The sequence below is a fragment of the Glossina fuscipes genome, unplaced genomic scaffold (genome assembly GCF_014805625.2).
Source record: "Glossina fuscipes isolate IAEA_lab_2018 unplaced genomic scaffold, Yale_Gfus_2 0, whole genome shotgun sequence".
Classification (NCBI taxonomy): domain Eukaryota; kingdom Metazoa; phylum Arthropoda; class Insecta; order Diptera; family Glossinidae; genus Glossina; species Glossina fuscipes.
Window position 1 is genome coordinate 22,371,959 of NW_023998414.1, and position 16,437 is coordinate 22,388,395.

General features: G+C 30.9%; 2 protein-coding genes across 2 annotated transcripts in view; one reads left to right on the top strand and one right to left on the bottom strand.

The window, feature by feature from the left end:
* Nucleotides 1–3,888: 3,888 nt before the first annotated feature.
* The window catches only part of LOC119644800 (CUB and sushi domain-containing protein 1), a 39,912-nt gene continuing 27,363 nt past the window's right edge, over nt 3,889–16,437 (top strand). The window contains exon 1 of the mRNA XM_038044537.1: nt 3,889–4,319. Coding sequence (XP_037900465.1) covers nt 4,100–4,319 — 220 coding nt within the window. The 5' untranslated portion in view covers nt 3,889–4,099. The remainder of the gene's footprint in view (nt 4,320–16,437) is intronic.
* LOC119644801 (protein twisted gastrulation) lies at nt 12,409–14,533 on the bottom strand. Its single transcript, XM_038044539.1, has 2 exons — nt 12,779–14,533; nt 12,409–12,716 (listed from the first exon to the last, which is right to left on the bottom strand). Exons 1-2 carry the CDS (start codon nt 13,217–13,219, stop codon nt 12,537–12,539), a joined length of 621 nt encoding a protein of 206 aa, XP_037900467.1. The 5' UTR covers nt 13,220–14,533; the 3' UTR covers nt 12,409–12,536.

Sequence of the window (16,437 nt, forward strand, 5' to 3'; positions counted from 1 at the left end):
TCTCTCTCTCTTTGAATGATTAATATTGCAAATGTGAATATGAACTATTTTAAGAAAATATAGGTTTTCGTTTTTTTTTTTTTTTTTTTTTTTTTTTTTTTTTTTGGTATGGATTTACCCAAAAATTGAAAGCATTATTCTAATTTTACTAAAATACAATGTAGGTAGGTAAGTTGCTTCTCACAAGACCCTTTGTTATTGTGGGAAATAAAATGCCGATATACATACATTAAAAATAAACGCAAAATTTCTTTCACTACATATAAGAAAAACCATCTAAAAACGGTTTGCGCACATGTGTGCGCGCGCAGTAGGAAAACAAATAATAAAAAAAAAAAAAAAAAACAAAAAGAAAAAGAAAAAACTTTAAATAAACTTTTGCGATTGCGCAGTAAAGACACACAGATGGCGGCTTTAAAACAAACATTCTGAGCTGTGCAAAACTTTTCAAGCAGTTACGAGTTAACTTTCATAACGCATTGACGTTGCGAGCGGAATGTTACATTAAAACGCTTAACTAAAATTATTATAATAAACCTTTTCAGTATTTATGTTTAACGAGTTTTCCGTCACTGTTAATAGCTGTTGTTTTTTTTTGTTGTTGTTATAATTTCATATTTTTTTTTTGTTTTGTTTTCGATATATAATCTTGAATAAGAAGAGGCAATCTTTGGCATTTATATAAAATAAGTATGAAAGTTCTTCAAAAAAAAAAAAAAAAAAAAAAAACAAACAAACAAACAAATAAACAAACAATGTAAAATATGTTAAGAAAAATTTTTAAAAAATAAATTAAAAATGCATTAAATGCAACGATTCATTATTATACGGCGATAACTGAATGATATAGAAAAACTTTTCATTTAATTTAATTATTATTTCTTCAAAGAATTACTCTTGATGTTTATTATATGTAGAGTTTTGTCCAGTTGAAATTGAATTTATTTTTTTTTCATTTTGTTGTTGTTGTCGTTGTTGTTGTTAAATAAAAAGCGAGGTCAGCTAGTTACTTATTGTTACGGTTTGTAAACGTGTATATACGAAAATGCATACGTATATGTATATAATATGAGTGAGATTGTGTGTTTGCATTAACTGACTGGTTGGCTTTCTGGTTGACTGTCTGGTTATTTGAGTGCTTTTCAGATTGTTGGGCCAATAAGCTTAACAACAAAAAACAATAATAACAACCACCAACGGGTACGAACACGTATTAAAATGTTTTCATATGCAAAGCAAAGAGAAAGGATTATGTGTGCAATTTGTTGTTAATTTTCGTGTTGGCAGCTATTAAGTTTTTAAGTCAACAACAAAAGTCTTTTTTTCTTATCTTTGTTTTTCTTTTGTTTTTTTTTTGTTTTTTTGTTTTTTTGTGAAATCTCTTTAAAAAGTCAAAACAATTCGCTTGTCTCTTCGATTATTGTCAGGATACATTTGTTTGCATTGTTGGCATCGCTAACATTCCCGTAGCATATTCTTAAGAATTTCTTACGCCTTTTCATACCCATCATATAACCAAGGATAAGAGGTTTATTCGTTTTGTCGGAACGTTTGCAACGCCCAGAAGGAAGGAGCTTCAGACGCTCGACAAGTTATTTATATATATACTTGATCAGCAGCAAATTCCCAATCGGTTTAACCATGCCCGTCTGTTCCTTGGCCCGTTTGTCCGTCTGTGCAATGTTCGATATATGCATTCCCTTGGCCGCAAAAATGAAGCTACCAACTTCAAATTGGGCAGAAATATTGGAAGTTCGTGTGCTCAGGTTGGTACTGACGGGAGATTGATGAACTGATCGAAGAACACGCCTATTGTACCACGTACAAATGAGGACATTTTTGTTTTTCGGAAGAAATAAAAAAATTTTTTTTTTATTTGCTCGCTACAGCAAATGAGACTACAAAAATTTAAACACGCATTCTATTACCTGCAAAGTTGGAAGTGACCTAAACTGTTCAAAGGGGACGCGTACACGACCCGCTCGTCTATGTGACAAAAACTTTTATTTTAAAAATAGGAAAAAAAAAAAAAAAAAACACAGCCGCTTCTATCCTTCCATATTACACAGCATGAAAATGTAGTTTTTTTTTTTACTTTTTTCATCTTTTTAGGACAATGGTGATCTGTATTAAAGATTCGGTCACGACCGAATATAATTTTCGTACTTGTTTTTTGTCTTTTGATATCCGTTGTGCATATATAAGCTTCGTGTCAAGCCTTGTGGCCTTCTTGAATGTGGCGCCAATATGATTTTGTATGTTGCCAATATTGATCGTTGGAGGGAAGGAAATTTTTAATGACATTGCAATGATGAAAGATAATAAGATATTTTTACAACCTTTCACTTTTTGCAAAAAAAAAAAAAACGTCCCTTGTTAAGATAGATTTTTTCACGCAGAATTATATTAAAGGTTCTTAATTCTTAAACTTTAATTCCTACAAAAAACGATTTAACTTTGGTAATTTGCGACTAACCGGAGATCTTTGCTAATGCTTTAAATAAATGTATATAACTTTTACTGTATTCTATTCACTATGGTAGTAGTTGGACTTAGGTTACATGAATTCATGTTCATAACCTAAGTAAAGTCCATTTCGAGAAAATTGTCGACGGTTTTTTTTTCGATTGAGGGAGTGGGGAAGGGGGGGAGAACACGATATATCGCAATCATAAACGGGATTCTCTGATTTATCTACAAATGCCTGAGAGCTGTCCAAGGCAAATCGATGACGCGTTGAAATGACTGGAAATCATTTGATTTTGAATTGTTTATACATTCATCCTTCTATAGGGTCTAGTATTTTAAGACAACCTATATTTTACAAATAAATCAATTCGAAAGACTTAACGAATAAACTTGCTTAAAAAGTAAAGGAAATGGAGAGAAGGATACATCTCAACCGTTAACCGGATTCTCTGATTTATCTGCAGGTGTCGGCGAGCATTCCAAGGCAAACTACGATTTGAGGCAAATCGATGATGCATTGAAATAACTGGAAATCATTTGGGTTTGAATCGTCTATACATTCAATCGTTTATACGGCCTAGTATTTCCAGACAATCTAGATTTTACAAATAAATCAATTCGAAAGATTTAAGTAACAAACTTGATTAAAAAGTAAAGGAAATGCTTTTTTTCTAAAGCATAAAGATTAATTTTCGTTTCGTTTCGTTTCGTTTCGTTTATTTTATTTTAATTTTTAGCTAAAACTATGTGAAAAGTGTGAAGCCAAAAAGAAAACTCGTTTCAAAATAAATAAATGTTTACATAAAATATATTTACCGCGTTTATAAGTTATGTAAAATAAAAAAGAAAAAAAAAAATAAATAAATAAATAAAAATAAATCAATAAAAAAAGTTCAACTTATTCATGAGAAAAATTTAAATTCAACATATGTTCGCTGCGATTTTATGTAGCAAGACAACGTGAAAATCGTTCAAAACACATCATACCGTAAATGATTTATATACTCTTTCATTACTACGTCGATACAATGATTACATAAAATATATATAAATATATATATATGTGTATACTATTTTCAATTAATCTATTTATGGTAATAAGTGAGAAAATGCAATGAAAATGAAACTAAAACTCTCGCAGTAATCAATTTAAATCCGTGTATACAACAGCACTCAACTTCGTATCAATTATCAAGCTCAGCAATTGTATCAAACGAGAAACAATACAATTGCGTTATTCATTAACTGTGAATATACATTCATTTTCATTATAACACACAAAGTTAAGTCAGTCAAATAACGCATCGCCACAACCACCACCACCACCACCACCACCACCACCATCATCGTCATTATTATCATCAACAACCTCCCCAATGTAATAGCTTTGAGAAAAAAAAAAAAAAAAAAAAAACGATACAAAAGAGAGCAGAAATTTTTATACAAGAAAACTCAACAGCTGCTTTGCAAATGCAATTTCAATAACAATAGTTCAACAACATTTGACGTGTTTCGAGTCGATATGCAAAAAATATTGGTTTGTAAACGCATTCGCTTAACTTTTAGATATATTATCTGAGAGAAATTTTCTGAATCTAAGGTACACATGCATATATATTTATAGAAAAACATGTTCAAAATAATGCAACAACAAAAAAAACAAAATCAAAAACAACAACATACAGCTGGTCAACACAATTCGTCCAATACCTTTATGCATATCGTATTGCACAACAACAGAAAAGTGTCACAGCGAATAAAAGTAATTGATGAACGATATACAATGCTTGCGAAATTGCTGTGGTCCATAACGATTTTAATGCAAATATTCAATTCAGCATATAGTCAAGGTAAGTTAAGTGAAATTTTTGCAAATTAATGCAAAAAAAAAATTATTATTATTATTATTATTATTATTATATTTTTTTTTTTTATAATTAATTAATTAAACATTAAATGATTATTAATTAATTATAATATTAATGAAAAAAAAAAAAAAAAAAAAAACTACATTTGCTTCGAATTAAAGAAACGCCTCATTCACTTACTATTTACATCTAATCTTTAGAAAATATGTTTTTTCTCTTTTCTCTTTACATATTGAAAGAAATTCATTTACAATTGCATACAATAGAATTGCATGCATCTAAACTGAGTCAATAGTAGAAATTAATATGTTCGGGATTTCTTATTCACAAGCTTAAATGGCCGCAGATAGTTTGTGCTATAGCATCTAAATTATTCCATTTTTATACCTCTTAACGAGAGCTAGTAGTATTATAAATTTTCATACATCTTAAGATATATATATGATAGAATTAATGAAGTATATTGATCGACATAAAAATCCAAATTCATGCAGTCATGTTCATTGTTCCTCCTTTCTTCTATGTACCTGCTTTTGGTAATGCTGATGATTGCAAAGATTTTAGAAAGAAAATTGAAAATTTGTACATGTAATCAGTGCTTGCATGTATTTTGATCAGCGACCAAAGAATTTTCGAACTGTTTAGCAGTTGTTAAATCAAATTCGATAAGAAGATTCAAAAGGAGGGAAAATGGCTGCCCACTGCAAAATACACTGAGAAGACCTTTTCGAGCCAGTTTTGCGGTTTCCCTGCTTGCCAGGCAAACAAGTACGAGTTTTCTGTAGCGTATTGCGACTGGCGATGAAAAGTGGATCACCGAGTGAAAGTACGACAATCCTAAGTCGTCTTGGATTAGCCCGAACTAGCCATTCACATTGACGCCGAAGCAGATTACTGATTGCCATAAAGCACGAGTTTAGCCGTGCATATGGTGGGACCAGTAAGGTGTGGTGTAATGCGTGCTGCTACAAATGCATGAAACCGTTACTGCAGATGCCTACCGATATCGATTGAACAAATTGGACAATGTTTTGTTGCAAGAATGCCAGCAAAAGCGGCTAACAGTCACGGAAAGCCATCCTCTTGCATGACAACGTGCTTCGCCACATGTTGCAAGAGTTGTCAAGGATACACTGTTGCAGCTGGAATGGGAAGTTCTGCCATTTCCAGCGTACTCACCAGACATAGCTCATAGTAATTACCACTTGACAAGCGGTGTCGTAATGCTGAAGAAGTACGAAAATGGATCGGTGATTGAATCGCTTTCAAACCAATATTGTTCTTTCGACACGGTCATGTTGCCCGAAAGATGGGAGAAAGTTGGGCAAAATAATGCAAAATATTTTGATTAATATATGTTGCACTAATCTATCCCAATAACTTTTTTTTTTTTTTTTTTTTTGTGAAAAAATGACCAAAATAGATGCAAGCATCTAATATTATATACACAATAACATTGTAATCGGCCAAAGCTGAGCATTAGATATCCAAAACTACTTTGTCTAGTACAACTGCTCATTTATTTTCTTGATAAAATATGCGAGCTCTTTAATGGAACAGTGCCCAAAATTGATATGGTACAAATTTAGTAAAGCTAATATGCTTAGTCTTGTTGCGAACTGTTCATGAATACTTTTATACGTGGTAGTATAGGAAAACTAGATCTACGTATTCCAAATATGGTGCAGTTAATTGTTATTGTAAATTACCGTTACGGAATAATTTTCATGAGAAAATGTGAACAGGAAAAAGAGAGACCTCTATGTCATATAAAAATTTCTTTTTCGTCAGAAAAATATAGATATATATTATCTAAATGTGGTGTAGTCAGGCGGTTATTGTAATTTACTATGCTCACCGATATTCTTTTGTGTCCGAATTTATCAAATACCCTCAAAATATGTTCAAAAATTGCGATCAATGGGTGGAACACAAAAATACATGTGCGGCCGTTAAACGGACAAACGGACAGATATGCTTAAATCCATCCAGATAAAGGATCTTAAGCCATTCTGGTTGTTACATACATACGCACACAAACTTATATCATAAATTATATAGAGTATAATTGCTGTCTGCTTTTTGCTGCAACAATTAAAGCAGTGAACAGAAAACGGCAAATTCTATTTTGTAAAAATTCTGATCGTAGTTCGTAACAATGAGTAAAACTTATTTTTCATTTGAGATTGAAAGATTTCTTTAGTTGTTGGAAGTGCTATTCAAACGTCGTTTAAAAAGCCTTAACCAAATGAACCTTTGATTGGAATTTAAGAAATGGGACACTTATCTGATACATGGATTGCTCATATTCGCTTTATAGTTTAAAATGAATTATATAACATATATCTGCAATACATGAAATCGTATAATCGGGATGGCTTATTACAGAGCATGGGATGTATTTTGAGATTATCACCAACTTGTGCAAGTGCCATCAATTCCGGCTGAAGCTAAAATAAAACTTTATTTTTTACCTAAGTACTTAGTCCAATATATCCCCAAGCAATAGATGGGTCAAGGTAAATTTCTGTAAGCGATAAATGGCAATTGTCGTACCAGAGCTAAGTTCGTTGATGAAAATATCCGTAACCAAAGCCTATGTATATGCCTCGGACTACGCGATTCGGCTCCTAAACGGAGCAATTTTTTCTATGGATTTATAAAGTGTTTTTATACTTTTGAAAATAGAGAACCGAAACAAATTGCAAATGCGTTCTTTTAAGCCTTATTAAAATGTTGACATAACCACACTTTTCCTTCAATTTAACAACGATTTGTCTAAATTTTTCTCTTAACAATCTCAGCTACACTTCATCTAAAATATTTTACAATCAAAAGAAAAAAATTTAAATATGTGAACTTTCAAGCAAATAGCTTTAGGTATCTTTTAAAGTAATCGTCTTATAATTTGTCGATCAATAATTCCCGGGACCGACGTTTTTAAAAAAAAAAAAAATCTAAAAACCTAACAAAATTTGATATCATTTCGATAGCTTCGGCAGGCACTACTTGTTTTATTTTCAAACCTATGCAGAAATTCGAATTTCATGTGATGGGAAAAAGTTCTACCTTGGTTGCAGCATATCTTTTTTCCGTCGAAAGCAGTAATTTCTCGATGGTTTAGTGAATTTAAACCAAGCTGTACATAACCCGGGGCAGCAATTTATTCATTATTTTGTATGAAAATTTGAGCAAGAGAAATCTACCATTACGGAATGGAGAGATGGTTACCACGATTACTGTCCTTGTAATAAAAATAGCAAATTATCCGATAATGTTTGCTTACAAGTCTCGGAATTGTACTTCGGGGAAAAGGATATGAATCATTATCAAGTTTGTAGTGTAGATATTAAAATATTATAGAATCGAGTTTGGATCGAGGGCAGCGCTCATGAAGGGCGCTATGAACGATGAATGAACTTGGATTTTATAAGAAAAATGTATGTGTGCTTTTTTTCTTATTCCCGATAATTATTGATTAATGTATTGTATACCCTTGATACCGGGTGTACCAAAGCCATCACATTTTTGATGCAATTTCCCGTATGCATGTGTGTGCGTTTACTTAACTTTAACTACTTTAAAGCGTATATAAGCAGCGTTTATTTCAGTAACTGTAATAAAACCAGTTTAAAATGTCAAACCGCAATCTATAACTATAAATATTTTATAGTATTTTGCACACCTATGGGTACATATATATTTGAATAGAATTGAATTTAATCTTTAAATAGCACAAAATGTGCTTAGGTTGGACAAACTATAGGCTTAACATTTTATAGACTTTAACAAACCAAATTCTATTCTAATTATTTGCGACATGCTTTACAAAAAAAGAAAATACATTTTTTTTCTTCGTTTTTTCAAAAAAAAAAAAAAAAAAAAGAACCGAAATTACTTAGTATTAAAACATTTGGATGTTATTATATGATGAGCATACGTCAATAATTCATTTTTCGTAAAGGATGTGGAAGCAGTTTTTAAAGTCGAAAATCAAGTTTCTTAGTTAGCGGTGCTTGGCGAGAGCGAGAGACTAAAACAATCATTTAATATAAAAATATAAATAAAATAAATTAAGAAATATATGCTTTATTGTTAGTGTATCATAAAAGCGAAAACATGTTAAACTACTTTAAATTGATTTGTGATACAATACAACAATAGAAAGTTTTTTTTATTTCGCATTTGAAAAAAAAAAAAAAAATGGAAACAATTCAACATTTAGAATAAATGCAAATAAACTTTGAAAAATCATTATTATTATTATTACGTTAAATACAGAAATATCTATCGCTAATGTATAAACATTTGATGGTTTTCTTAATTAATTTAATATGTTTTATTAGAAAAAAACAAAAAAAAAAAAAAAATACCAACAACCAGCAGAAGAGTATAAAATCTGCAACTAACCGTGAAGGTCGATGTGGTATAATATGTGTATTATATGTATATAATATGTGCATGGCATACATATTACACATCATTTTGATTATGTATTAATAATTGTTTGCAATTTTTATTTTCATTATATTTAACTTAAAACCGTCATATATAGTCAGAGAGACGTGCATCAAATAAACTAAAGAAAATGAAGAACAACATCTCTTTTAATTGTTAATCAGTTATTATTGTTATGAATGTTGTAATCAAATGCTACTAAGCATAGAATAACATAATCATAAACATGTTACATTATTACGCAGACTAGAAGCACATAACAACCGTTAAAATTATGTCAAAATTTCCATTGCTAAATATAATTTAACAAGTATAAAATGAAATAATTCAAAAAAAAAAAAAAAAAAAAAAAAAAAAATTCAAAAAAAAAAAAGAAGGAAAAACACATTAGATTGGTTATTCTACTCATACTACTTCACTTCACTTTACTTTATGTTTTATTTGTTAGATTCTAAAATAATAGATGGTTGCATGTATTTTGATCAGCGATATCTATTAAAGACAATGGTGCATTAATGTAAAGTATCAATGTACGCAACGGTTAAACTCGTTGATGGAATGGTATATTTTAATTAATATATGTATTTATTCAAGTGCGTTTTTTAAGTGAAAAAAAAAAAAAAACAAAATGATCAAAACACATGCATGCACCTATTGAAGGTCTCATAACATTTGATCGGTTTCGAGCAATAAGACAATTTAACTATCTCTATCCATTTGCCTACTTTTTCCTTTCCTCAAGAAATAAGTTAATTTTAATATGTCTACTCTGTCTCTCTCTCTCTCTCTCTCTCTCTCTCTCTTGAACCAGTTCCATTTCGGCGATATCTTTCTTAGTAACCTATCTATCGTTAAAGAGTTGAAACTTAACCGCTGAACCTTATTAATAAAACTTTTTATTTTCATTAGGTTTTAAGCTCTTCAAGCTTTGCAATATATTGTCATGACTTACAGTTAAGTCAAAGTTCTATAAGGTGTACAAAACAAATTGCAGATTAATTTTCCGCAAATTCTCAACGACTTAGAATGGATGTGTAGGATATTTGCTCTTTCGATTTGTCAAGTTTGATCGTTGGCTTTTGTTCCCTTTTCCCAAACCCCTTTTCATCAACAAATGCAACGGCGTCTGTTTTCTTGCAAGGAAATTTCAAATGCATCATATTTTCGTATGCGATATTGCTTTGTTTCCGATACGATAGAGATGTTAACGTCATTGATGCTGGTTTACAGCAGACAATAAGTGTTTTCGTACGGATATGAGAGCACTTTTTCTACATAACAGTTCGACATTATTGCACAAAAATGGATTTGTCATTGCACAAATTAACTATCCGACCTAAAAGTCAAATTCAAATATTTTTAAGTGATTTTTCATTTGTTTCATAAAATGCCTTGCTACCTTTCAAGTAGTTATGACGTAATGTCTACTTATAGCTTTGATTTGGCCATCATAACCGGCACTATAGACTATAGACTTTATGAATTTAAATAAATTATTGGATATAGAAAATAAGAAACTGTCGAGAAAAAATCGATAAAAATTACTCATAAAAAGTATTCCTATCTTTACCAATAGGTGTTTGCATGATACGCATTTCTGGTCATCGTAAACGGTGAATGAGAAAATCATGGAACCGCTTATCGTCGATTAAAAATCATACAAGCCTTTCATATAAAAGCCTAATACAATTACTTAAACCGATGCTAAGGTTAGCGTTGCACGCGTTCAATAATATTTGGCGCAACAGTGCAAGCATTATTCACTTTTGACACAAATATTTCATTCTTAATTGCTTACCACAGGAAGTTTCCAATGAAATATTTCTCTTACTGATACCGTCACCGTTACCGTCACCGTCATCGTCATAATTATCGACATAGTCTTGTTTGTTGCCAGTAATTGACCATCTGGACGGCATGTAATATATATACGCATATATATATATATATATATATATATACATACCATATATATGTATACCATTCAATGTGGACAAATAGACCATAAAGCAAATGAAATCGTTTATGTTTGTATTCTCTGCATATTTTTTCTTTTCTCTTTTCATTTTTTTTTTTTTTTTTTTTTTTTTTTTTTTTTTTTTTTTTTTTTTTTGAGAAACATTTCGTCTATGGTATTATTTTCTGTCAAAACATTGCATATGGGTGAAGGCATCAAATAAAGAAAGATGCCCATTGAAAGGAAGGCAATTGAATAAACAATTATCGAAAAATATACCGATCGCAACGTTTTTATGCTCATTATATGAGTCCTGAAGCTAGGGAATGCTTTGAGGAAATATAAAAACCTTAATATTTTTGCGTGCATTCTCTATTTGTGTTTTTTAAGTTTACAGTATAATTACAATTTAGTGAGCTGCCATATCGACAGTCAGGAAAGAAACACTTAACTGCACATAACACCCCTGAGTCTGAGAGGAAAACACCTAAGGCAAACCGGGTGAAAAAATCGACCGCTAAGTACCTTACACTATTTCTCTTAACGTCATAAAATACCATAAATAATATGGAAGAGGAATTCAAAAGATGGAACGGAACTTGTTTTTAATATAATGCTAAAAATTAGACCTGTTCACCCTATGAAAACTTAGTTTTTATAAAAACGATTAGATTATATGGGAAAATGTTCAAAAATGAACAACAATGAATTTTGGACTAATTTTCCTTATGCCTTTTACTATCCGATCAGAATAATCGAGTTTAGCATTTGTAACCATTTCGCGTAACTTTCTCATTTTCATCAATAGAGGTCGCTGTTTAAAATGCATGCAAGTACCTTGTCGTCATATAGCGATTTAAATTTTGTAAAAACCTTTTTAATGGGGAGGGCGTCGAAAATATTGTCCCGCCATATAAATATGTTCCACGCTTACCTAATATGTTGCACTGGCAACGTTGGCTTGTAAACCTTTGTTTTTTTCTTTTTAATATAATGTCTTTGTTTTAGATGGGGCGTTGTATGAGGAGTGGTCCGAATTAGTCTAGTTTTAATAGCATTAGTCCTTTATTGAATTTGAATGAAACATTTTAAAAATTTCCATCTGTAGGTTGAACGCAAAACACATGAACAGACATCCGTTATTAAGACAAGAGAAGCGTAAAACGATACAGAAATGATGAGGATCCTTCTAGATGTTACATAACTTTGCAAAAATTAGATATGTGCTACGTCGCAAGCAATGGCGGATATAATATAGGGGAAGCTGACTGACCATCCTTCTAACAAATGTGTTTTCATTCTAATGAATCTCTAACAAATTTAGATCGATTCGATCTCAGATCTGGTTGAGGTGTATACTATACTTCTGGGAAAATTTCTCCGATACGCTCTCAAATAGATACGAACTTGAAATTTGTTGTTGTTTTTTTTTTTTTTTTTTTTTACTAAAATTGCCGATTTTTCAAGAAAAATGAAAAAATTTTATATTTTCGCTCCTAAACAGATGTAGAAGCCGCGAAAATCGATAAAATGCCTGTTGAGAGTAAGAAGGCAACTTAATGGTAAAATATTATAGTCACGCCCATAAACGTTAAAGATCGAATTAAAATCAATCTTTGTAAAAATTTCTCCAAGCAAATCATTACAATGTTCATATCTATCGTTATTCTCATACTTTAATTGGAAATTTAAAAAAAAAAAAAATTATTAGATCTGTTACAATGCAATCACAAAATTAAAGGGAATTTTCATATATAATTTATTTCATTTTCATTTTTAAAAGATCAAGGAATCTCGTTATAGGCTTCGTCTCGATCATCAGGACCATCTAAAGTTTTAATATCTTCAATGTCATCTTCGTCAGGACAATCGCGACAATGATTTTCGCTGAGACCATAATTGAAACAATTTATACCAACACATTCACAACAACCATCGAGAAACCAACGATAACTGTCAGCACCCTAAAAATTTCTTTAATAAATTAATTTTGTAATTATTATGAGGGCAATTGCGCGAATCTTACCAAATTGGAACAATAATCCATACATTTTCTATGACCAAAACAATTATTTAAAAAGATAATAACGCAATCGGAATGATTGCCAACGTTAACCGGGATATTTAAAGCGGTCCAATCTACGTCATCTTTCTCGGCCGCATATGAATTAAATAGTGTCGGTATGCCATCTAAGTAGCCTGTCTGCGAATTGAAAGCTAAAGGACTTTCGTCGCCTAATGTGGGGCAGATTTTTAAGCAACTGCAGCAATCAAGAAATTTCGCTCCGAGACAATGAAGACATCGATTGGTACAAAAAACATCCGCAAAGTCACATTGACAATCTTGCATTAACTGACATTTGCTAACCACCGAAGTGCACGCATATTCATTGCATTTTTTATATTGGGCAACACACATTAAAACCGTAAATGATGTCAGTATTATGAACAAAAATTTATGCCACATTTCTAAACACAATTAATTGTTTTCAACAAATTTTATGAAAGTATTTTTAACAAATTTTAAAAATTATATTTAATTACTAGCGAATCTTTTAAAACACAAAACACTTAAACGAATTATGTCGTCTGATCGGCGAGCAATAATTTACACACAATATTACAAAATTTATTTGTCTTTGATTTTCTTTTATTCTTCACATTTCAATATCGTATATGAAGATATAACGGTTTATTCGATTACTTGTAAAAAAACTGCAAACATAACGACAACAATGATGCAAGCATAGAAAGCATAGAAATTTCGTATATTCTATAGTTAAAGTTCAATGAAACATATCGTACATATATATGTACATTTATAGAATTGATAATATTAGGTAGTTTAAACAATACTAAGCCAATTAAAAAAGATTAGGTGAGAAGAAAAAAAAAAAAAAAAAAACGTATATTGCGTAATTGCGCTGGTATCGTTACAGTTTTAAATCGACCTAGAATTCGATCAAAAGCTTCTGGGCTTTATAAGGTCTCTAGAGCGCATTTTTTGAGGTTACAAACAGAATTGAATACATTTCGTATATTTTGTGATGAATGAAGAAAGATTCCAAGTTAAAAGTGCGTTCAACATAAAAGCTCCTTAATATCAGGCAAAATATATTAGATACCACCGAAGTATGCAAGCTTTTCCATTTTGTCAATGGGCTTACAGCTCTCGGAGCTCGGAACTTTCAAAGATTCTATTAAATGCACATATTTTTAAGCATCATCAAGCATGTCCGTCCCTCTGTCTGTATCACGTTTTTCCCGATGAAATATCCGCATTCGAAACTCTTGCGAAACGCATTTTGACATTGAAAATGAATCAAATCGAGCTTACAGTGCAATATAAGCTGAGAGCACTTTTTCTTTTCATCTAGATAGACAAACGATAAAGAATTCGACCATTATCGAATATAATTTTCTTATTTGTTTAATTTCGCAATGCATTTTTCTACATGTATGTATTAATTGAGGTTATGTTTATATTCTAATATCAAGGTACACACTTACTACGTATGGAAACATAAATGCGTTAAACAATTGCTTTTACGTTTTCGTTAAGAATTGAAAAATGAATTGAGGTAGATTTTTTTTTTTTTATTTTTTCTTTAACATTTAAAAAAAAACTTTAAATTGCAGCTTAATTAAATTCTAGTTTTATGTTCGGATCAAGTGTTGACTGGACAAAGAATACAAGAAAATAAGACTTAACTGCAATTCGATCGTTAGCAACGTAATAACACAAGTTAACACGACACCAATACGCTAAGACAAGACAAAAAAAAAAAAAAAAAAAAAAAAAAATGGTGTATGCACGATAAACGCCCCACGAAACAGGCGTAAATATTTTGTGTGAGAAAAATGGTTTTAAAAATGAATTTTTTATTTTTTCAATGTACTTGTATTCACAAGTACGAAAATTATATTCGGCTGGGTCCGAATCTCGCATACCATCCCCCGTTAAAAGGTTTAGAGCCCCGTACTACTACTTATGTTATCCTCCATCCTTTAGTTAATTGAAAAGAGAAATGCAATCGGTCACATGTTAAAAGTCCTTTTATTTTATATTCTGATCGGCGGTATTGTTAAGAAAAATGCAATCGACCAACTGATCGTGATGTCCGCTATATTTGTATAATATATCGTCATTTGAGCAAATCTCCTACAAAATACTTTTAAACATTCTGTCTTGTTTAACACCTATAACTTCACTTGTAATCTTGTGTGGGCATGACCGAACTTTTCAATGCTTTCCGTAAAGTAAATATAGACAATTTCAGCTTTCTATCTTTCAATGTTTTAAACTTTTGCATTGAGTAACAGAATTGCTGTGGGCTTGCGTTCCGATCAATTTGGTCCATTTTCAATATTCCACCTGCTTGCGAAAACTTTCAAATGTTTCTCTCGAATTTCAAGTCGAAATCTTTATTTTTGCGACAAGTAGAATATCAATAAAACACACGCAGACAAACAGGCATGGCTTAATCGATTGAGAACTTTATGCTGAGTAAGAATATATATATATATATATATGTATATACTTTAGGGGATTTTGAAAGTTTCCTTTTGAGTGTTGCAAATATTATGAGAAAATGAGCATACGCTCCATTTTCCGGTGGTGAGTATAATAACTTAGTCTATGCAATAATTTTTTCTTTCACATGAAGTATTATTAAATAAAGATAAACAAGTTTTTATTTTTTTTTTATTTTTTTTTATTTTTTTTTTTCATTAAAGTGCCATGTACTCTTATCGTGGTCAATGATTTCGGTCAGCATTTTTCATTAAAGTTATTAGTTTATTGCATTTCTTGTTCGATACGATTTACTAACCATCACCATCATCATGTTCATCATCGTTTTTTGTAATACAAGTTATAATATAAAGGTCATCAAGTTTTGCATACATTTTTTTGTGACATGTTCTTTAATACGTCGGCATTAGCGTGTGTCATTGAAAAGCATATCCAATAAACGCTCGAAACAAATGTATTTTTATTCACATATACTTGTTATGAAGGAATGCGTGCAATATTTCATATCAATTTTCATTAAGTGCGTCCCTCAGCGAAATTCGTTAGCAATGCAAGGCGTGTTATTCTATTTGCTCTCAATTCAATTTTACATATCGAAGACGTTCACAATGTTACATACAAGTGCGACTCAGAATTCTCATAAAGATTTTTACCATTTTTTTTTGTTTACCTTAATAAATAAATTCGTACGATGGCACTTTTATGCATGCTTATTGGCATGAAGCGGTTTTAAATTTAAAAACTTTATCGTGTTTCTGATTGAATTTTTGCAAAGCAATAATTTTGTTCGCTTTTTGCGGTAATTGTATTCTAATGACAATGTAATCAGCAAAAAAATTAAAAAATTTTTCCAAAAATTTTGCAGTATACCTAGGATAGACCTTCATAGGATCGAATAGTTAAAATGCCAAAGGAAAATATAAGAAATGTAAACGCAAGAGAATTAAATAAAAACTTGAGCCTCAAAGTATTTTATTTCATTTTTATGATCATTGCTTATTTTAGACTTATTTTCGCTTCTGTTCAAATGAATTTATTTTTCAACATCACACTCAGTTGCTTTCTCAACTATGATAATATATGTTTGCATTCTTGTGTTCGAGTGCCATAAGCTATTTCAACTGTTAAGCGGTTGTAGTGCTTGCACTAGT

Coding starts and splice junctions, on each gene's coding strand:
- LOC119644801 (XM_038044539.1), bottom strand. CDS start 13,219: ATGTGGCATAAATTTTTGTTCATAATACTGACATCATTTACGGTTTTA. Junction 12,717..12,778: donor TGGATTATTGTTCCAATTTG/GTAAGATTCGCG, acceptor AGAAATTTTTAG/GGTGCTGACAGTTATCGTTG.